Raw genomic sequence first — 23322 nt, 5'->3', positions numbered from 1 at the left:
TTCAGGCACTGACTCTTTTCCATTAGATTATCAAATAACAAAAATGACAACAGCCAAACAATAGCTGTCCAGTGTGAATGATCAAAATCATACCTATTTTTTTTTTATCAGATCAGCAAAATATGTTTTGGTGTGCCACAGAATCTTAGTAATTCGTCTATGTGCCATGAGGTGAAAAGGTGGAAAATCACTGAACTACACCAGAAGCGAGGACTGTGGCTTTGGGATGGATGTTAGGAATAGGTCTGGTTTTGACAGTCAGAAACGGACAGCATCCCTGGCAGAGGGAAGTGAAAAGTGAGCCGTGAGGAGGCGTGGCGGCACGGGTGTTCAGGAACTCCCAGGCAATTCTGTTTGGCTAGTGAAGAGCCAAGAGGGAGCGGGGAGAGGTGACAAACAGTGGAAATGTAAGCCTGGGTTCGTCACGAAGAGCCTGGACACTGGGCTGCAGTTCGGCTTTGTCGTTGGTGATGAGAAGCGGCCTTGAAGAGAGTAGTCACAGGCGAAAGAGGAAAGTGAGATTTCGGGCTGGAGGACAGAAGCGTGGAGGTCAAGGGGAGTGGGTTGCACAGGAGGGTGGTGAAGGCGATGATGAGTTTGCTTTCTCCAGATTGACTTTGAGATACCAATAGGGCATTGGAGAGTCTTCACTCTCAGCTGGAAACACGGCACTTACTGTTGGGAGAAAGACCTGGTTTGGGAATTCTGCAAAGACAGAGTTTAGAGATGGAAAAGGGCCAAGGAAACAACCTCAGAAAGGTCCACGGGGGCTGGTGGGGCGGGGGCACGCGGGGAGAGCTGTATCAGTGAAGCAGGCGATGATGGAGAGAAGCTTCAAAACAGGGGTGAGAAATGAGAGGTGGCTGCAGAGCCAGAGGCCATGAGGACGTGATTTAGGGGGAACGAACGCAAATGCAGGAAGGTCATTTGTGAGGACAGGAGAGAGTAGAATAGGGTAGCAAGGTGAAGGTCCTCTGAGCTTTGTGAAACTCCAGCTTTGGTGCTCACACAGCAGTTCCCCAGCCCACCCAGCCCTTCTGCCCAGGAGACCGCCCTCCCTGTGGGCTTTGCTTCCCTCCGCTGGGCAATGTCAACGCCCTGTGAGGTGACAAATGTTTAATAACTTCCTGGTGACATTATTGCCTCCTCTGCTTGCTGAAGCCTTGTTCTTGCTGGTCTCTCACTGATAGTCCCTTTGCCTTAATTTTAAATTTTTAAAATTGATTTTGAGAGAAAGTGAGAGAGAGAGATTTTCTTTTCCACCTACTGATGCATTCATTGGTTGATTTTTGTATGTGCCTTGCCGGGATCAAACCCACAACCTTGGCGTATAGGGACGAGGCTCTAACCAACTGAGCTACCGGCCAGGTACCTTGACCTTGATTTTATTCACAGAATCTCAGGGTCAGAACTTTCAAAGTCATCTTCTCCAACCCCAGCTGGTACCTGTAGATTTCCAGTGATGTGGGACTCTTCCTGAAGCAATATGTTTTTAAGAGTTTATGAGAGGAGCAAGGCCAAAATGACAATTAAAAATATTCCCCATAAACAACCAACAACAAAATCTCCTAAAATTTTTTTGACCTGAGGTGGGATTTAGTTAATGAAACACAGTTTTCAGTTAATAATGCATCCTTATCTTTAGTCCACAAATCCTTTTTCTGTTTCAATTGATGGTTGCATATAATCACCGTTCCTCCCCCTCCCTGGGCACCATTTAAAGTGTTTGTTGCCTTTTTACTTGCAGATGGTTTAGTAAAACACATATTGCTGTATTGTGTGCCTGTATATGGAATTAACAAGATTATAAGCCTCATTCTATTTCTTGCTTTTCCACACCACCACGTTTTTACAACCTGTCCATGTTTCGTGTGCCATATACAGCTGACTCTTGAACAATGCAGGGTTAGGGATGCCCACCCACCGTGCAGTGAGAAATCCCGCAGAACCAAGGCTGGCACCCTCCACCGCTCTGCTCCACAGCCACGGTCAGAAGCCCGCACTTCCCGCCAGCGCCTCTGCGCCTGCGACAGGGCTGTCGTCTGCATACCCTCCCAGGACCTGGGAGAGGGATTCTCTGGGATATTTACTCAGAAACAGGACTCTGGGTGTAGGCCAGCCTGCCGGACCCCCTCATGACCACACATATCTCCCTGCCCCTGGGTGCCAGCTGGTTGTCTAATCTCCAGTAAGCTGGTCAGTTCCAACATGCTTCGTTATGTGAGTTTCCTGTTCGTGACCCCTGGCAAGCCTGTAGAGCCCTGCTTGGTGAGTGACCGGCGGTGCAGGTTTTCTCTTGGGCTCCTGCCTTCTCATTGGCTTCCCTGCTCACAGCACACCCCTCGCTGGTTCAGACTCTGCAGCTACAGCCCCTATTCCGTCATTTCTTTGTCAGTTTTGTCCATGTGTGGTCACTGAACAGCACATTTAATTCCAAGGGAACCAAATTAAGTAATTCCTCATAGCTTATGCTTTTGAAGATTTTTAAAAAACATTTCCCCCTACTCCTGGTCACAAATTTATCCTCTAACGTTATTTTCTATTAACTGTATTTTCCCCTTTCCCACGTAGGCCTTTAGTCCATCTAGACCTTCTACCTTCACGATGGTTGGAGGTGGGAACTGGCTTTATTTTTCTCTATTATAAGGCAGTGTTTTCAACACCACCTTCTACAGATTCTGTTCCTTCTCCTTGGGATTTAGGCGCTACCTTTTCTTTCAAATTCTTTTGTAAGTGTGGTCTGTGTACGCGCAGTCTCTGCGCTGAGCTCCTGGCTGCGCCCTGACCTGGGGCCTCACCCTGACCTGGGCGGGCACCTGAGCTGTGAGCCTGGGGGAGGGGGGTGCTGAGTGTGGCGTTGGGACCCGCTCCGCCTTCGTTCTCTGAAGGCCTATGTGACATCAGTGTGGGCTCTGTTTTCTTTTGCTTCCCTCATAGTTTATCAAAAACCTGAAAGCAACTTTTTTTAGAAATGGAAATAATTTATTTCTAACTTTCAAATCCTTAAAACATACATCCTTAAACCATCCTATTCTTAGCTTCAGGGACACAGTGGCCCATCCAGACACTGCATTATGATGTAGAGGTCTCAGGCCTGGTGTGGCTGCCCCTGAGGCCTCTCTGCAGTGGCCTCACTGGTTGAGGTGCAGTAGTAAGACTCTGCTGGGCCTCAGCCTGCGGGTGAGGGTGGGCTCAGTGGAGGCCCGACCTGCCCCCAGGGGGAAGGGAAAGTAAAATTCTGCCTAAAACAGGCCTGAGAAGTGTGTTGCCTGGGGTAAGGAGCATGAGTCTATTTAATGGACAAAGATGGGAAAGCAATGGGTAATTTTTTCAAAAGCCTTTATACAAGAACTAGAGGCCTGGTGCACAAAATTTGTGCAGAGTGGGCGTGGTCCCTCAGCCCAGCCTGCACCCTCTCCAATCTGGGACCCCTCAGGGGATGTCCAATTGCTGGGTTAGGCCCGATCCTTGCGGACAGTCAGACATCCCTCTCACAATCTGGGACCACTGGCTCCTAATCACTTGCCTGTCTGCCTGCCTGATTGCCCCTAACCACTTCTGCCTGCCAGCCTGATCGCCCCCTAACTGCTCCCCTGCCGGCCTGATCACCCACAACTGCCCTCCCCTGCCAGCCTGATCGCCCACAACTGCCCTCCCCTGCCACAACCTGCCTGCTCCACCAGGACTGGCCTTCTCCACGCTGCGCAGAGCCGTGGGACCCCCAGGTCTTATTATGCGGAGTGGCTGCCAGGCCCCGCCTCCACTGAGTGCATGGCCATCTTGTGATGACATTAGGGCATGATGTGTGAGGGCGTGATGCCACCCAGGCTATTATTAGTATAGATAACATAGTGACAGAAACTTTTCTACTTGATTGCAGGGTGTTTTTCTCCCCACATGTGCTTTCACATGCAAACCCACACGCACACACATGCACACACACGCAGCTTCATCAAAGTCAAGGAGACCCACTGCTCCTCTAACTTCTGTGCCTTTGGACCGCATGACTGTGGGAGACTCAGCAGTCAACGCTGAAGGACGTCTTTGTTTCTAGGAGCACTTCCCAGAGGTCACAGAAAAGGGTCACGGGCCACTCCTCCAGCTTTCTCAGCAGCTTTGACCTGTGCATCCCGGCTACCTTGCTTCAGACCCCCCATCCTCCTCGCTCTCCTCCGCCCACCTGCCCAGCCTCCCCTTGGGCCGCGCAGCTCCTCCTGAGCACCACCCCTTCTCCATCCCACAGCCAGCCCACTGCTCCCATGCTGTGGCTCCCAAGGTTCCCCGGGGCACAGGCCGTCTCACACAATCTCAGGTGAAAGGAGCCTCCTGTCACCTGGGGCATCTGCTCGAAGGAGCAGCGCACTGAGGCACTGAGCGGGAGCGACAGGTCTGTTGGAAGAAACATTCCTGCTGAGCTCCAGCAGCGCCTGTCGGCACCACTCCTTTGGGGGGGGGGGGCGCTTTTCACCTCTGTGGGGACACACTCCAGGGGCCCAGGCTCCTCCCGTCTTGGTGCTCATGGGGGGGTGGGGAGATACGGCCCCTCCCCTGGGAGTGAGCAGTGCCTGGGAGCTGCTTCCAGGCGTGCATAAGGCAAAGGGAGGGGATGGCACCTCAGAGACTCCCCTTGAGACTGCCCTTGTAAGGTTGGGAAAGCCAGGGGCAGTGGCGCTGTGGCCAGCGGCAACCCCAAGGAGCTGAGAGCAGCTCCGGCCTTCAGCCAACGAGAAGCAGGGCCCCTTGGTGTTGCAGCTGCAAGAACATGAATTCTGCCAAAGCCTAAGGCAGTGGTGGGCAAACTCATTAGTCAACAGAGCCAAATATCAACAGGACAAAGATTGAAATTTCTTTTGAGAGCCGAAAACCGACTTCTGCGCATGGGCCACGAAGTTTCAATCGCACTGTACGTGTGCGCCCGCACGTGGTACTTTGTGGAAGAGCCACACTCAAGGGGCCAAAGAGCCGCATGTGGCTCGCGAGCCGCAGTTTGCCAACCACTGGCCTAAGGGAACTCAGAGGTGGATTTCTCCCCAGCGGAGCCTCCGGATGGGGTCCAGCCCAGTGGACACCTTGGCTGCAGCCCGGTGAAATCCTAGCAGAGGACCCAGACGTATGGCCCACAGACACAGTCATGTGATACATGTATGTTATTTTGAGACACTAAAGGTGTGGTCATTTTTACGGAGCAATGGCTAGCTAGTGCATTTGTACATTAATTATGTGGGCGAGTGAGGACAGAGCTCTGTCTGTGTGTCCGCGTCTAAGACAGTGCCCGGCTCATAGTTAGATGGTACCCAGTGAAATTCCTTAAGTGGGTGCGTGAAGGAATTAATAGGAAGTCTGAGGGCCACTTCCTGATGCTCCATGTGTAACAAAGGGAAGTTCTCACTGGGATGTGCTGAGCCCTTGCGAAATGCTTGGCGCAGAGGGATGTAAGGAATAACACCTGGCCCCAAGGAAGTGCTGCGTGGGAGGGGGGAGCAGTGAGGAAAGTGTGGCTTATATTTCATCTCGGTCCTGACACCTAATTTCTCTGTAGCCTTGGGCGAACCTCAGTGTCCCCTCAACATGAAGATAAGGCACCTGAGGCCTGGGCTTGCAGGAGAATGGGATGTTGTGTGTGCTGCAGTACCTAACATGTTATTCATGTTCAGATGCAATTCCAGCTTCTTGTTCTATTTCTCCATCCAGAAGCTTACAGGCTAGCTGTGGGACCAAGACAAACACATATGGACTAACAAGGGAGTGTATGACAGTTAAATTAAGTGTCACAGTTGTAAGTGCTGTGGGGATTCAGAGGAGAGACACGGGTGAGGGCGAGAAAGTCAGGCCAGCTTTGTGGGGCGATGGGCCTGGACACCAGGAGAGAAAGATGAGAGCGTCCAGGCCCGGAAAGCTCCACAAAGGAGTGAGGAGGTGGGAAAAGCCATGGCCCAGCCATGGGAATACGAGAAGACTGACTGGTTGGTCTGGAATGTTCCAGGATGGGAAGACCTGAGGCACGCAGAACGTCAGGCAGTGGCACCGCACACAGTCCTCAGCATTGAGTCTGGAGAATAGGAACAGGGGTGCGTAGGGAAACCAGTGTGGGCTCTGGGGCCAGGTGGGCTGGGCCGGGAGTGGGGCCGGGAGAGGCTGGAGGAGAAAGAGCCCAGTGAAGATGTTCAGAAATGAGACCCAGATCTAACAAGATGATAGCCAAGTAAAGAACAGCTCTGGGGGTGACAGCTCATAGTTCCTGCATCCTACATGGGGTGAACATGCAGAAAGTTCGACCTGAACTGTCCTTCCAGGCATGGAAGGAGGCCGGCAAGCTCCGAGGGCCTCTCTCCGCCAGTCAGACTCTGCAGGTGCCGCAGCCCCTCTGTCCTCTGCGGATGTGGCCGCCTGACTGGGCCGGGCGGGCGGGAACCTGGCCAGCAGGTAGTTGGCCAGTCAACCAACGAGTTGACCTGCTGAGAAAGGTCTTATCAAAGAGGGACAGTGATGATTCACAGAACAGCAGCTTCTCTAGGAAATTCAAAGTGGCCCCGTGGGCGGGCAGAGCAGCTGGTGGGTGAGCTGCGTGGCACAGTGCTGAGCCAGGGGCTGTGGCCCGGCTGCGAGTGGCCACCGGATAGCCCTGCCTCTGCGTTTCCGTGGACCTTCCTGTCCTCCCAGTTCCTGGACACGCAGAGCTGGTGCTGCATGATGGTCATGAGCTCAGGTTTGGGGCCACACCATCCGAATCCCAAGGTGCGGTGCCCAGTGCACAGCGGGGGCCACAGCTGTGCTGGCCGCTGCCCGCTGACTCGGGCCAGCCAGCCAACCTCCACGTCTCAGCTCTCTTGCGCAGAAATGGGGATATTGATAATAAGGTTGTTGTGAGGATTAAATGAGCTAACATATAAAAATACTTATCACAGCCCTAACCTGTTTGGCTCAGTGGATAAGGCGTTGGCCTGCGGACTCAGGGATCCCAGGTTCGATTCCAGTCAAGGGCATGTACCTTGGTTGCGGGCACATCCCCAGTAGGAGGTGTGCAGGAGGCAGCTGATCGATGTTTCTAACTCTCTATCCCTTTCCCTTCCTCTGTAAAAAAATCAATAAAATATATTTTAAAAAATACTTATTGCAGTGACTAGGCAATAGTGAGCTCTCAATGTGTTTGCTATTTTATTAACATTTCTAAATCTCCAGTTCTCACTTGAGACCTGGTCGTGTCCCCACCACCCCAACCATAGCTGCCCACGAGACCTGGCCAACGATGGAAAATTTTATTTCCCTCATTTACATAGTTCCTTACTTACATAGTCTGTTCTTAGAATACACTTTCCTATTTGGGAACTAACTTGAGCGTGTCTCCACTCTCTTTACGGAAAGAGCTGCTACAATGCAGGCTGCGCTGCAGTGAGGGGCGCCTTGACGTCACAGATGGTGCGCCCTCCTCCGGATGGAGATGCGGAAAGGCCAGGGCCGCTGGGCCTCTGGGCCGGAGCCTCTCCCGGGGCGGAGCCTGAGTCCAGACTCTGGAAGCGGAGCTGCCTTACCCCGAAGTCATCGTGTTCAGGGGCCTACCCACTCCCCCCGGCTGATTCCACACCCCAGGCGGCAAACTTCACGGACAGCTGCCAACGCGAGCAAGTTTACGCGGCAGCTTTATGTCTCGGTGTCAGAAACTAAGTGTCCTTCTTATCCAAGTCACTTGTGGGGCGCGGCCAGCAGGACCCCGGTACCTGCCTCTGAATAAGACCCTAACCCAGCCGTGGTCATCCCAGCCACGTGACCTCTGCTGAGCAAAGCACCAAACGCACTCAATTTTACAGCAGGCCAGCACAGGGCCGCCTCGGCAGGTCTCCTCGCAGGTCGCCCGGATGATCTGGAACACCGAACGCGACCAGGGGAGCACTCCGGTTCCCACTCCCTGCTCCTGGCCCGCACACCTTCCCACCTGCGGAGCTGGGGCCACGGGGCAGGACTTGCAGGGCCGGCCTCTCCCTCCCGTGCGCCGCGGAGCTGGGAGAACGCGCCCGCTTGTGTCTGATCGGAACAGACAGACCATGTTAAAGAGCTTGTCCATGAAGACGTTGAAGCAGCAGACAATGCCAACAAGACAGAAGATAAAATGTGTTGAGACATGGTTATTGTGCTTACGATGTAAACTTCCGCCTTGGGACACCGCGAATCGCTTCCAAACGCCAGACCCTGCCCCGTCAGCCCCGGCGGGCTCCCGGCCCCCCCGCATTCACCGGCTCCTTGGCTCCGCGCGGCCCCACCCCCGGCGCCCGGCTCTGGGCTTCCCGCCTGCCTCTCCTCCTGCCGCCTCGCCCCTCGCTGTCACTTCCCACCCAGCGCGGAGCCGCCGCCTTTCCGCGGGTTCGAGGCCACAAGCCGGGACTCCGTCCCCAGCACCAGGGTGAGGACGGCTCCTCCCGCTCCCGCAGCCCCGCTACCGGGGACCGTCTCCCCACCACCTCCTTCCCTCCGTTGCCCTTAGGTGGTGACCAGCCGCCCAGGAAAAGAGTTCCCCAGGGTTGACTGGTCCTGGGGTTCTGGCTTCTGGCCGAGCCTTCCTGGTCCCACTCCCACTGCGGCCCGCCTTCACCTCCGCCCAAGTGACGCCACCAGAGGGGGAGGCGCGGAGCGGGGTCGGGTGGGTGGCAGCGCCTCTGCTTGGGAGGGCCGTCACCCCTTACCCCAGGCGCGCCCCTCCTCTCGCACGGCACTCAGCCGCAGCCCCTGCAGGGAGCCACGCCCACGCAGCCCCCCTCCCAGCTTCCCCGGGGCCAGATCACCCCAGTGCAGCCCCCCAGCTTCCCTGAGACCAGGTCACCCACGCAGCCCCCCAGCTTCCCTAAGACCAGGTCACCCACGCAGAGCCCCAGCTTCCCCGAGACCAGGTCACCCACGCAACCCCCCCCTCCCCCCAGCTTCCCCGAGACCACACGCTCCGGCAGTCGGGGCTTTTAGTTCATTTTCCTCTTTATTGTCATATCAGCAATGGCTGCCCCTGCTGGGTTCCCGTTAGCACAGTGAGTGTTTCCTGAGGTCACGGGCCAATAAACCCTGATGTTTAGGGGAGAGAACAAGAGAAAGGGGAGCCGCCCGCGTAAGCGCACGTGGTGGGGCGTGCGCTCCGGCCTCCGCGGGCGCCCCGTAGGTTAGGGTTAGTCCCCGACTCCCTGGCCATCCGCCAGGCACGGAGCGCAGCGCGGGGCCGCAGGTCGGAGGCACTCGCCTTGTCCTGGCCCGCGTCCCGGCTCCGCTGTTTCACCCACAGCCGCCCTGTCTGCCGCATCTCCCGGGGGCGCCCCCCCGCCCCACGCCTGTTCCAGGGCTTCGTTCAGGGGCTCAGGGAGAAGCTGGACCCGCGGCCCCAGAGGCCGAAGAAGGGGAACACCTCCTGCGTGAAGGAGGCCGTGAAGGTGTGGATGGGCTCCCGCGTGGCCGCGTTGGCGAAGGTCACCCAGCCCACCTCGTAGTCCAGGGACACGCGCAGCTGGCGCGGCTGCTCCCGCAGCGCGAGCCGCGTGGGGAAGGCGCCCAGCGCCGAGGCGCAGCAGCCTGCCAGCCGCACGGCCCACACGCCCGCCGCGGGCCGCAGGCACAGCTCGCCCTTCCGCTGCAGCGTCCCGAGGGCCACGCCCGCCGTGCAGCTGCCGCCCGGGCCCAGGTCCACGCGCACCACCCACGTGTGCCGCCCCCCCGTGAAGCCCGCGCGGGCCAGGACGCAGGTGGCGCGGTCGAAGCGCTGGGGGCTGTCGGGCGAGCGCTGCCACTTGTAGCAGAAGCTCGCCCGCAGGCGGTCCTCCGACAGCAGCAGCTTGGGGTGGGCGGTCCGGGGGTCCAGAGAGGGGCGGGCTGTGGGGGGCCGAGGGGACCGGCGTCAGCGGATGCGCCAACTCCTTCTAGAGAGGCCGGGGGTCCCTCTGCAGCCCCCTGTGGCACTGTTACCACCAGCCGCTGGGGCTGAGGCCGCGCCTGGGCCGGGGACTTGTTAGAAGGCCCTCAGGCTCCGCCCGGAACATGAACCGGGACCTGTATTTTTAACAAGGTCCGCAGGTGATCGCACGTGGAAGCCCTACAAGTCTGCCGAGGACTTCAGCCCTGTCCCCTGGCTGGCCGGCCGGCCGCCCCGCCCCGCCCCGCCCCTGGCCCTCCCTCCCTCTCTGTCCCTCCCTCCCCCGAACCCCATCCCCTCCTGCGCTCCTCCAGGCCCCGCCCCCGCAGGTTACTCGTCCTGCCTCTAAAACCGCCGGGGTCTGGGGACCACTTGCTAAACAAAGCTTCTGCTGACCCCTGCATCCTGTGACTTTGTCCAGAAATGGAGACCAAGTGGCCAAATCAGACATGTGCATTGCCCAGAGACTCCGCGGCTCCTCGGGCCTTGGCTGATAGTGAATAACAGCCTTAAGTGGGGTCCCCTCCTCATTTCGTCCCCCACCACTGCCCTCCTTCCAACGCCTGCGCTGCGAAGGGGTAGGGGCAGTGGCTGCTCTAAGAGTGTGATCTACGCCCAGATCAAAGCTGCCCTGGCCAGGAGGCCTTTCCCGAGGTGCCTCCTCCCACTGGGATGTAATCTTTCTCCCCTGGCCACCTGCAGACAGCAGGAGCCTCGGCGGTGGGGTAGGTGGTGTGTATGTCTCTGTGTGTTTCCTTCTCATTTGTAGATTCCTCTATCCCTCCCATCCAGTGGTAGGATGCTTACCTGGTTCATAGTCCAACTCACAGCAGAGTTTTTCTGTAAAGAGGAAATAAAACAGGATGCGAGTATATTAGTCTCACAAAAAAACATAGATCAGTTAATGATGGAGAAACTGAGGCCCAGAGTAGAGAAGGGGCAGAGAAGAATGAGCGCTGGAACCTGACGCCACTGACCTAGACTTGAGCTTGTCCTAGACTGGTTTCTGACCCAGGTGACCCGTTGACCTGAGAATGCGGGTGTCTTAATAAGCTCTCAGGGGTGTGCTGGTTGGGAGCCTGCTGGTCCCTCTCCCTCGCGGGCCTCTGTCCTCGTGCTGGGGCACAGTAAGTGCTCAAGAATAGCTACCTAGTGGATAGACACGTGGGCTAACTTATTTCTCGTTCTGCTTGGAAATTTCTGGGACAGACCTAGGTCAGTCTTTGATGAGAGTAAAACTGCTTTTGCTGCCCGCCCCTGGGGGCACTAGCATGGAGTGAACTTTGGGGAGAGCTCTTCTAGGGGACACTTTTGTGGGTGGGTCATTTAGAAATCGGTGGCATCATTCATGGTGTTGTGGGGAGGGTGTTGACAGAGCCAATTCCTGACTCTCAAGTCAGACCCTGCATATCCTCTCCTCCCACTCCCTGTTCCAGAAAAGGCACAGCCTTGGGCGGCGCCCCAGACCCAGAGCACAAGGCAGGCGGCCAGGAGAGAGGGAGCAAAGTCAGCTCCCACGGGCAGAGAGATTCATGCTGATTATTAATTATCAGTGTTCATCATAAAAAACTTAAGCCACAAATGCATCTGTGGGGGTTTTAATAATTGAGAATGATAGATTTTTATTAATCACTATCTTTTTATTATTTAATTTTAAAATTTTTATTTTTCCATCACCATTTATCCCCTCTATGCCCTCTTCCACCTCCTCCGCTCTACACTGTTGTCTGTGTCCAGTTCTCTCCCTCTTTTTTGCTCAGTTCCTCCCTCCGCCCCTCCCCCACCGGAGCTGTCTGCCTGCGCTCTGAGTCTGTCTCTATTTTGCTTGGCAGTTCAGTTTGTTCACTGAATTCCACACAGGAGTGAGAGCACACGGTACTTTTGTATTTTCCCACTGGCTTATTCCCTTAGCATAATGTTCTCCAGGTCCATTCATGCTGTCGCAAAGGGGGAATTTTTCTTCCTAATCATTATCTTTCTGATTGTGTAATGCCAATTGACCAGATTTGTGTTTTCCAAACCAGTTAAATTTTTTTCCAGAAATCGGCGCCTTTATTATTTACTTTCATTGTCACATCACCCCAATGAGCAGCTTTTATAAAGATCTGCAAAGAAGGGAACCAAAGCACTGGAAGGGCACAAGTCTCGCCAGGAGAGGCGGTGCTGGGCGGTGGGGTGTGTGGAGGCCTGGGGAGCGCTTACCCAGAAACACCTTCATCTCCCTCTGCAGCAGAAGGGCCTGCTGGGGGAGGTCCCGGATCCTCTGGCCCAGTTCAGGGGACACGGCCTCTGGTTTCCGGCACTTTCTGGCTTCACATCTAGGGCACAGGATGGCAGCATCGGGACTCTCCACTTTCATGAAACCTCCAGACTCAGCACGCACCTTCTCACTGGGCCTGGAGGTGCCAGTTCCCACAGGGTGGGCTCCACTGCCGGCTCTTGGGCCGCAGAGTGCTGGCTGCATATGGGAATGCGTCTGCGTAAGTGAAAGTGCATGTGAATTTCACCCTGGGGGAGTGCGGTAAACTTGCATGGCACTACCCGGGCGTGTGTGTGTGTGTGTGTGTGTGTGTGTGTGTGTGTGTGTGGAGAACTATATCACTTACCTTATTAGAGTGCTCCTGATATTCTACGAGGAGAGAGAGAGAAAGCAGGGATTCAGTTTCCACCTTCCTCCTCCCACTTTTCTTATAACCAGAAATACCACTCTCTTAGCCCTGGACATGAACAGGCCCCAGACCACAGAGCCATGGCATTTGGGCTTCACAAGCCTCCCCTGCACAGCCCTCCCGCTACAGCTCCAGAGGGTGAAGCGAGCTACCCTGCTGGCTAGAGCAGGCCAGCCCACCTTGGCCTCCCTCCGGGGCTGCCTTTCTGATGCTTTGCTGAGACCCAATCTCCCTCCTCCAGCCGGAGGGCATGAGCTAGGCCCTAGGCCGGGAAGAACGTCCTAAGTGGGGGGCAGTGGCTCAGAGGACAGTTTGCGCAGAGGGAGCAGCCGACACTCGTGTGCATAGTACTTGATGCTTTTCAAAGTGCTACTTCCCCTGGCATTTACCATTGGGTCCTCACAAAGCCCTGTGAGGTGGGTGGTGGCATGGACAGACCGAGACCAGGGAAGCAAGGACTAGAACTCAGAACCTCTGGTCCAGGGGCCCATCTTGCACTGGGGATGAGACGCAAAGTGAAGGAAACAGGCTGGACAGAGTGAAGATGCGGGAGAGTAGGAGGCCAGGCCGGCGGGGCGGGGCGGGGCCTCACCTTCAGGAGCTCCCTGGCTGACCGCTCCTTCTTTTCCTCCAGCTCCGTGATCAGGGCGCTGAACCGGCTCCTCTCCCCAGTGACCAGTGTGTCAAACTCATCCCGCTGCTTCAAGATGTCCCCCTCCAGCCCCTCCAGCTGGGCCAGGAGGGCGCCGTGCTGCTCCTCTAGGAACTGGCGCAGGCGTGCGAACTCAGAGATCACTCTTTGTCTCCTGGTGGCCACCTGGGTCTGGGGACCAGAGGAGAAGCCAGCAGGAAGTTATTCCTCCCTCCTCTCCTCTTCCTCCTCCTTGTTTCTCCTTAGTTCACTCCCATCTCTCTCCTGGCCACGTCCTCCATGGCTCAGTGGTAAAATCAGAGCCCCTGACAGATGTGGGAGGGCAGTGGGCTTCCTTTCCACCTGCTCAGCTGCCCAGCGTTGCCTCGGGGAAGGCGGAGGACACCCTACCTCCTGCCTTTTGCAAAAAACATACGATGTGCACGGCACTAATTGCATTACAGGCGCAATCTCATTGCAGTCTTTATAGAAATTCCGTGAGGTAGTGAAAAATTTTAACCTCCACTTCACAGAGAAATACACAGAACAGAGAGTTGCTAGAAGCCATAGAGCTACTTAGTGTCAGAGTCGGGATTCAAACTCTAATGACATCAAAACTCATACACTGTGAGGCACAGAGGAGGGGAAGGGAGGGGCCAGGAAGGGGGGAGTCCTACCAGGAGGAAGTGTATCCTTTGATTTTCTCTTGACTGAATTTCTTGAATCTCCTCTGCCTCTTTTCTTAGACACTCAAGACATGTCTGTATCTGTTCCTGGAGAGAAGGAGCACACAGTATTGAAGGTGGGAACAGTGGCTTCTATGGTTGTCGTCTCATCCACCCTCTGCCTCCAGGAAGGCAGGGCCCCTCAGCTGGCCATGCCTGGGTCCTACTTGTCCTTCAGAGCCCCTCTCTGTGGGCTGTCTTCCTCTGGCTTCTGTCCTTCAAGAGTTTTGATCAGGGATTGGCTCTTTATCCCGTGTCAACACAAGCTGCACCTTGGTGTTCCACCAGAGACTTTCCTTCTTCAGGGGGAATACCTGATTTCTTGCCTTTGGTAAGTGGGACCTGTCCTGAGCTTGATACGCCCTCCTTGAAATTATTCTAACTTTCTCGCATGCCCAGAAGGGAGCAAACCCAAACAACCCTCCCTTTCAAATGGAATCAATTTTCTGTGTATGATTCTGAAGGGGAGAAGAAACATGGATGTCACAAAATCAATCAGTGGGCTATTTTAAATTGCTTGCTCTAGACTAGTGGTTCTCAACCTTTCTAATGCCGCGACCCTTTAATACAGTTCCTCATGTTGTGGTACCCCCAACGACCCACAGGTTGAGAACCGTTAGCAGGGTTGCCTAAGACCATCGGAAAACACAGATATTTACATTACGATTCATAACAGTAGCAAAATTACAGTTATGAAGTAGCAACAAAAATAAGTTTATGGTTGGGGGTCACCACAACATGAGGAACTGTATTAAAGGGTCACGGCATTAGAAAGGTTGAGAACCACTGCTAGACCAAGTATACACACATAAATGTTCATATAGGTAAATTTGAAAATATATATAGAACTCTCATCATCAAAGACTAATGAACTAGGAAGGAACACTTCCAAACTCTAATTCCCAAACCAGGTAAAGACACTACAAAGAAAGAGAATTACAGGCCAATATCCCTGATGAACATAGATGCTAAAATCCTCAACAAAATATTAGCAATCGCATCCAGCAATATATTAAAAAGATTATACACCATGACCAAGTGGGATTTATTCCAGGGATGCAAGGCTGATACAGTATTCACAAATCAATAAACATGATATATCACATACACAAATTGAAAGAGAAAAATCACATGATTATATCAATAGATGTAGAAAAAGCATTTGACAAAATCCAACACCCATTTTTGTTAAAAACTCTCAGCAAAGTGAGACTAGAGGGAACGTATCTCAACATGATAAAGGCCATTTATGACAAACCTACAGCCAACAGCATACTCAGTGGGCAAAAACTAAAACCATTTCCCCTAAGAACAGGAACAAGACAGGGATGTCTGCTTTCACCAGTCCTGTTCAACATAGTACTGGAAGTATTAGCCATTGCAATTAGACAAGAAGAAGAAATAAAAGGCATCCAAATTGGAAATGAGGAAGTAAAACTCTCATTATTCGTAGATGACATGACATTGTACATAGGAAACCCTAAAGACTCCACCAAAAAACTACTGGATTTAATAAATGAATTTGGCAATGTAGCAGGGTACACAATCAACACCCAAAAACTGATGGCTTTTTTATACAGCAATAATGAATTCTCAGAAAGAGAAACTAAACAAACAATCCCATTTACCATTGCAACAACAACAAAAAAATAAGATTCTTAGGAATAAACTGAACCAAGGAGGTAAAAGACCTGTACTCAGAAAACTACAGGATGTTGAAAAAAGAAATAGAGGAAGATATAAACATGTGGAACAATATACCGTGTTCATGGATTGGTAGAATTAACATCATTAAAATGTACATACTACCCAAGGCAATCTACAGATTCAATGCAATCCCTAATAAAATACCAACAGCATATTTCACAGAGCTAGAACAAATACTCTAAAAATTTATATGGAATCAAAAAAGACCCTCAATAGTGGCAGCAATCTCTCTTTTTTTATATATATATATTTTATTGATATTTTACAGAGAGGAAGGGAGAGGGATAGAGAGCTAGAAACATCAATGAGAGAGAAACATCGATCAGCTGCCTCCTGCACACCTCCCACTGGGGATGCGCCCGCAACCAAGGTACATGCCCTTGACCGGAATCGAACCCGGGACCTTTTAGTCCGCAGGCCGACGCTCTATCCACTGAGCCAAACCGGTTTCGGCAGTGGCAGCAATCTTGAGAAAGAAATACAAAGTTGAAGGAATCACAATACTAGATTTCAAGTTATACTACAAAGCCACCATAATCAAAACAGCCTGGTACTGGCACAAGAACAGGCATATAGATCAATGGAACAGAACAGAGAACTCAGAAATCGACCCAAGCCATTACGCCTAATTAGTATTTGACAAAGGAGGCAAGAGCATACAATGGAGTTAAGACAGTCTCTTCAATAAATGGTGTTGGGAAAATTGGACAGATACATGCAAAAAAATGAAACTAGACCACCAACTTATAGCATACACAAGAATAAACACAAAATAGATAAAAGACTTAAGTGCAAATCGAGAAACCATAAAAATCCTAGAAGAAACCAGAGGCAGCAAAATCTCAGACATCTCTCGTAGCAATATGTTTATGGATACATCTCCTAGGACAGTGGAAACTAAGGAGAAAATAATCAAATGGGACTACATCAAAATAAAAAGCTTCTGCACAGCAAAAGAAACCATCAACAAAACGAAAAGGGAGTCCACTATATGGGAGAACATGTTTGGCAATGACACATTTGATAAAGGGTTAATATCCAAAACATATAAGGAATTCATACAACTTAACAAAAGGAAGACAAAAAATCCAATTAAAAAATGGGCAAAGGATCTAAATAGACACTTCTCCAAAGCAGACATACAGATGGCCAAGAGACATATGAAAAAATGCTCAAAGTCAAAGATCATCAGAGAAATGCAAATTAAAATGACACTGAGGTATCACCTCACACCTGTCAGAATGGCTACCATCAACAAATCAACAAATGACAAGTGCTGGTGAGGATGTGTAGAAAAGGGAACCCTCGTGCACTGCTGGTGGGAATGCAGACTGGTGTAGCCATTATGGAAAACAGTATGGAGTTTCATCAAAAAATTAAATATGGATCTGCCATTTGACCCAGTGATCCCACTTCTAGGAATATATCCCAAGAAACTAGAAACAAATCAGAAAGAATGTATGCACCCCTATGTTCACAGCAGCACAATTTACAATAGCTAAGATCTGGAAACAGCCCAAGTGCCCATCAACAGATAAGCAGATAAAAAGCTGTGGTACATTTACACCATGGAATACCATGCAGCCGTAAAAAAGAAGACTCTCTTACCCTTTGATACAGCATGGAGGGACCTGGAGAGTATCATGCTAAGTGAAATAAGCCAGGCACAGAAAGACAAGTGTCACATGATCGCACTCATATGTGGAATCTAAGGAACAAAATAAACTGATGAACAGAGTGGATCCAGAGGCATGGAAGCATGGAACAGAGTGCGGAATCTCAGAGGAAAGGTGGGGGAGGGTGGGTGGGTGGGAGGTAATCAACAAGACCTTGTATGCATATACGCATCACCCATGGGCACCGACAATAGGGTGGTGAAGGCCTGGGTGGGGGGGTGGTCAGGCTGGAGGGGTCAATGGTGGTGGGGGGGAAGGGGACATATGTAATACTCTCAACAATATTTATTTTAAAAGACTAATGATCGGACACATATACTAAAAACAAAACACAGACAATAAAACCAGCACACACTCCTTTAATGACAGATAAAATTACATATCACAGATATTTACTTAACCTGTATATATATACAAACACCAAGTTATTCACAAACATGAACACTCAGACGGTTAGACCTCGCCCAAACACAGCGCACACACCTTAAACACAAACAGGAACACAGGCCACACCATTCATGCGTCATTCGTTCCCTCTGCAGACACACCACTCCACCTGTCACTCACCCAGCAGCCAGCATTCACCCAGCTCCTCTTCCGCCGTGGCCGTGGCCGTGGCCGTGGCCGTGGCCGTGGGTGCGCAACAGACAAGCTCCGCTCCCCGCCGGCGCGCGCACCCCGCCTGGCTCCAGTGCCGGCTCCACAGGGGCCCAAGTTACCCCAGCTTCGTTCCGACCCCCTTAGCTAGCCCAGACCCGCCCGGGAGGCGCGGCCCCTCCTACCCGGTAGGGCCCCGCCGCCTCCTCCAGGAAGCGCACGGCGTGGGCACGGTGCTCCGCGGCCTCGCGGCACAGCGCGCACAGCTGCGCCTCGTCCTCCTCGCAGAAGAAGTAGAGCTTCTCCCCGTGCTCCGGGCAGGCGTCCCCAGCGCCCGGCCGGGACCCCGCCTTGAGGCGCTCGATATTCGCCACCACGCTGGCCAGCTGCCAGTTGGGCCGGAAGCCGCCGGCGCGGAAAGGCTCCTTGCAGAGCGGGCAGGCGGGGGCCCCCTCGGCCGGGCCCGGGGTCTCACAGTACCGCGTGAGGCAGCCGCAGCAGAAGTTGTGGCCGCAGTCGATGGTGACCGGCTCCCTGAGGGCTCCCTGGCAGATGGGGCAGCTGACCTCCTCTTCCAGGCTGGTCACCGGGGTGGCCGCGGCCATGCTGCTGGGCTGAGGAGGAAGGACTGGGAGAGCAGTGACGACTCACGCGCACACGTGCACCCACATATGCACACGCACACGCACACGCGCACTCACACTCACACGCACACGCACACAGGCGCGGCCGCTGCGCCTCGGGTGGCCAGGGCTCTGCTCTCCTCCCAAAGGAGAGACACACCTCCTGGGGCCGAGGAGAACCTGCGAGGGGGTGGATCCCGGCCTTCCAGGGATGGCCTCGCTTCTCAGGGCACAGGACAGTCACGCAGGAGGAGTGGTGTCTCCGCAGCGCACGGCGGAGAGGCTTCTTGTGGGGCAGAGGGAGAGCCGGTGCCACCCAGCCCCCTGCCCGCGGCCAGCTGTGCCCGGGAGATGGGGGGTATCCGCCGGCCCAGGCGAGTGTGGGGCGCAGATAAGGCGCTGTGCCCGGCTGCCCGCCAGCTGCCGCAGCCCGCGGGCTGCTGTGGGGGAGGAAGAGCCCGCAGAGCAGCCTGAGTTAGCCGACCGCACCCTCCTGGAGCCGGTCTGCCTCACCTCCTGCCTGCTGGACGCGGGGCTCTCGGGTGCTGGCTGGGCTCGGCGTGCACTTCCCCGCGGCGCGGAAGGGCTGCCCCCTGCTCAGATCGGTGTCTCCGTCGTGCTGTCCAATACAGTGCGGCGGGAGCTACGTGTGCAGCCTCAGCCATAATATAAAACGTGAGCAGCGAAGCGATTTTAATATTTTACTTAGCATCAAATATTACTTTAACATTGAAACAGTATACAAGTGAGCAATGAGATATTTCATTCAATCTGGGGCATATGGTCAGACCACACGTCTCACTGGGACGGGCCACACCTCAGTGTCCGCGGGCCCCACGTGGTCGGTGGGGCTGGCGGGCAGGGCGGGGGCAGGGGGAGAATGAGGGTTTCGTGGGCTCAGAGGCACAGGTTCCTGGGTGGAGAACTGTGGCTGTTGGGTGGCTGTGGGCGGGGAGGCTGGCAGAGCCCAGGCTGAAGTGGGCAGGCCCCCTGGGTGGCCCCGCGGGTGTGCGCCCTCTAGCTCCGAGCCCGCCCTTTTCTGTAAAATGGAGGTTTCATACCTTCCCCCAGGGCTCTCAGCAGTTTGGGTATAATAACGTGAAATCAAGTGTTGGTAATGTGACTGAGCGTGCGGATCTCTGACGGACTGTGTTCTCAAGTCTACCAGCATGCATCCCGTGTGTGCCTCTCCTCTGCTCCCACCTGCAGTCAATGCAGTGCCTGTGACCAGGCCTCCTGGGACACTGGTGCTGGGGGTGGGGTTAGGACTTTAGGAGAGACCAGTCTGGGCAGGTGAGGTGAGGCAAAAAAAGTAGGGCAGAGGAGGGTCCAAGAGCAGTCGCCCAGGACCTACCCCCACACCCCTCCCGCACAGGTTGAGTCCCGAGTCCCTCACCCCTAACTGGGCTGGACTCGGTTCTCGGTGGGCCAGCCAGAGGGTTATGCTCCCACCTGCACAGCCCAGGCCTCCCACCCACCCGGTCAAGGGAGGGACTCCCTGCCGCTGGGCATGTGTGCTCTCCACCATAGGGAGCAGAAGGGCGGAAAGGAGTGAAGGGGCCTCTGAGAGTGGGCCAGCTGTTGGGGGCAGAGGCCATGGGGAGGCCAAGGCAGAGGTCAGGGGAAGGCCATGGGGAGGCCAAGGCAGAGGCCAGGGGAAGACCATGGGGAGGCCAGGGCAGAGGCCAGGGGGAGGCCAGGGCAGAGGCCAGGGGGAGGCCAGGGCAGAAGCCAGGGGGAGACCAGGGCAGAAGCCAGGGGGAGACCAGAGGGAGACCAGAGGGAGTCCAGAGGGAGGCCAGGGGGAGGCCAGGGCTCTGGGAAGCCCTAGAGGAGGAGCCCGGTGGCCTCCCTGCGCAGACGCCCTTGCCCTCCATGACTCATGTAACACAGACTCCACTTCAGGGAAAGGGACACTGTGCGTCTGAAGCAGAGGCTGGAGTGGACGGCTGGGAAGGCACCCGGATGCCTCCAACCCCCTCCGAGTGGAGGCTGCCTGCCCTGCCTGCCAGGGGCCCCTGAAGGATGCAGCCACTGCCAGCTGTGGACACACCTCTGCCCTGATGCTTCCCGGCTTCCCACGTGGGCCGGCGCCAGCAGGGTCCTGCTCTGTCTCCTCTGGGCCCCTGGGGAGACCTGCAGGGAGCTGGGCGAGGAGATCTGTGTGCCGGGAAGGCAGCGCCCACCAGGCCCGCGTGGGCTTCCTCCTGAGGTGGGTATGCTGGGGGGGAGGGGGTGGGGCTGCCCATCAGGGCAGGGCAGTGAGTGTCCCCGTGAAGGGAATGGGTCTGGGTGAACAGGGACCCAAGGCTGCCGGGCGGGACTTGGTCCCTCTGCCCCCTGGGCGCTCCAGCCCTCAGGACCCACGCTGATGGGGCACAAAGAGCTGGAGCCATGGCCTGTCTCCCTCAGGGCAGAGGAGGATCTCCTGCCGGTTAGGGGCTGGGGCCTGGCCGTCCAGGATTCAGACTGGAAATGGGGTTGGGTTCCAAGGCCCTGACACAGGGCAGGGGGCAGGGACGCCCTGCAAGCACTGCTCTCCTCTTGGAGGGGAAGGCGCAGCCGCAGCCCACCTGCACTTGGGGACATTACCCCTTCCCGCATCTCAGGGCTCCAACTGAATTATCCCCACGGCTACCAATACCAGGCTCTCACACCGCGCCCCCCTTCTTGCCCCCGCCTGCACGTCCTCCAACGCAGTCCTGTCCTTGCTGGCCCTCGCCTGCCACCAGGCGCCCAAGGCCAAGGCCCTGCACAGTCCCTGCCTCCCAGCACTCAGCTCTCAGTTGCCTTTCCCAGACGGGAGGTGCCAGCACGCTGCCCTGAGCACCGCTGTGCTCTGAACTCTTTACTCTTTCTTGCTTCCAATACTTTTCTCATGGAGTTCCTTCCTCCTAGACTGCTTTCTCTCCCTCCCCCTTTTTTAAAATTACCATTAGGTCCTCTCCTCCCCTCCTCTTTTCCAACGGAAAATTCCTCTTAAGAGGCACACTGTAAATGTTGTTTGCTTTTTAAAACCCTCCCCTGTCCCTACAGACAAAGCTGTCCCCTCTGTGTCCCCCTCACTGTGTCCTCTCACTGTCCCCTCTCACTGTCCCCTCTCACTGTGTCCCCTCTCACTGTGTCCTCTCACTGTGTCCCCTCTCACTGTGTCCCCTCACTGTGTCCCATCTCACTGTGTCCTCTCACTGTGTACCCTCTCACTGTGTCCTCTCACTGTGTCCTCTCACTGTGTCCCATCTCACTGTGTCCTCTCACTGTGTCCCATCTCACTGTCCCCTTTCACTGTGTCCCCTCACTGTGTCCTCTCACTGTGTCCCCTCTCACTGTGTCCTCTCACTGTCCCCTCTCACTGTGTCCCCTCTCACTGTGTCCTCTCACTGTCCCCTCTCACTGTGTCCTCTCACTGTGTCCTCTCACTGTGTCCCCTCTCACTGTGTCCTCTCACTGTCCCCTCTCACTGTGTCCCCTCTCACTGTGTCCCCTCACTGTGTCCTCTCACTGTGTCCTCTCACTGTGTCCCATCTCACTGTGTCCTCTCACTGTGTCCCATCTCACTGTCCCCTCTCACTGTGTCCTCTCACTGTGTCCTCTCACTGTGTCCCCTCTCACTGTGTCCCCTCACTGTGTCCCATCTCACTGTGTCCTCTCACTGTGTACCCTCTCACTGTGTCCTCTCACTGTGTCCTCTCACTGTGTCCCATCTCACTGTGTCCTCTCACTGTGTCCCATCTCACTGTCCCCTTTCACTGTGTCCCCTCACTGTGTCCTCTCACTGTGTCCCCTCTCACTGTGTCCTCTCACTGTCCCCTCTCACTGTGTCCCCTCTCACTGTGTCCTCTCACTGTCCCCTCTCACTGTGTCCTCTCACTGTGTCCTCTCACTGTGTCCCCTCTCACTGTGTCCTCTCACTGTCCCCTCTCACTGTGTCCCCTCTCACTGTGTCCCCTCACTGTGTCCTCTCACTGTGTCCTCTCACTGTGTCCTCTCACTGTGTCCCCTCTCACTGTGTCCCCCTCACTGTATCCCCTCTCACTGTGTCCCCCTCACTGTGTCCCCCTCACTGTATCCCCTGTGTCCCATCTCACTGTCCCCTTTCACTGTGTCCCCTCACTGTGTCCTCTCACTGTGTCCCCTCTCACTGTGTCCTCTCACTGTCCCCTCTCACTGTGTCCCCTCTCACTGTGTCCCCTCACTGTGTCCTCTCACTGTGTCCTCTCACTGTGTCCTCTCACTGTGTCCCCTCTCACTGTGTCCCCCTCACTGTATCCCCTCTCACTGTGTCCTCTCACTGTCCCCTCTCACTGTGTCCCCTCTCACTGTGTCCCCTCACTGTGTCCTCTCACTGTGTCCTCTCACTGTGTCCTCTCTCTGTGTCCTCTCACTGTCCCCTCTCACTGTGTCCCCTATCACTGTCCCCTCTCACTGTGTCCCCTATCACTGTGTCCTCTCACTGTCCCCTCTCACTGTGTCCTCTCACTGTGTCCCCTCACTGTGTCCTCTCACTGTGTCCTCTCACTGTGTCCTCTCACTGTGTCCTCTCTCTGTCCCCTCTCACTGTGTCCTCTCACTGTGTCCTCTCACTGTGTCCCCTCACTGTGTCCTCTCACTGTGTCCTCTCACTGTGTCCTCTCTCTGTCCCCTCTCACTGTCCCCTCTCACTGTGTCCCCTCACTGTGTCCTCTCTATCCCCTCTCACTGTCCCCTCTCACTGTGTCCTCTCACTGTGTCCTCTCTCTGTCCCCTCTCACTGTCCACTCTCACTGTGTCCGCTCTCACTGTCCCCTTTCACTGTGTCCTCTCTGTGTCCTCTC

At 54.9% G+C, this 23322-nt stretch overlaps 1 protein-coding gene across 1 annotated transcript; it reads right to left on the bottom strand.

The window, feature by feature from the left end:
- Positions 1–8953: 8953 nt before the first annotated feature.
- Positions 8954–18490, bottom strand: LOC308246221 (tripartite motif-containing protein 10-like; the record flags this gene model as incomplete). The annotated part of the gene is made up of 7 exons (XM_080664181.1): positions 8954–9840; positions 10688–10720; positions 12083–12198; positions 12487–12509; positions 13142–13372; positions 13858–13953; positions 18071–18490. 7 exons carry the CDS (start codon positions 18488–18490, stop codon positions 9323–9325), a joined length of 1437 nt encoding a protein of 478 aa, XP_080520307.1. The 3' UTR covers positions 8954–9322.
- Between the last annotated feature and the right edge of the window lie 4832 nt (positions 18491–23322).

Source organism: Plecotus auritus (genome assembly GCF_963455305.1).
Source record: "Plecotus auritus genome assembly, chromosome: 4".
NCBI classification, from domain to species: domain Eukaryota; kingdom Metazoa; phylum Chordata; class Mammalia; order Chiroptera; family Vespertilionidae; genus Plecotus; species Plecotus auritus.
Note: the sequence above shows the minus strand (reverse complement) of the source record. Positions and strands in the feature narration are given on the sequence as shown.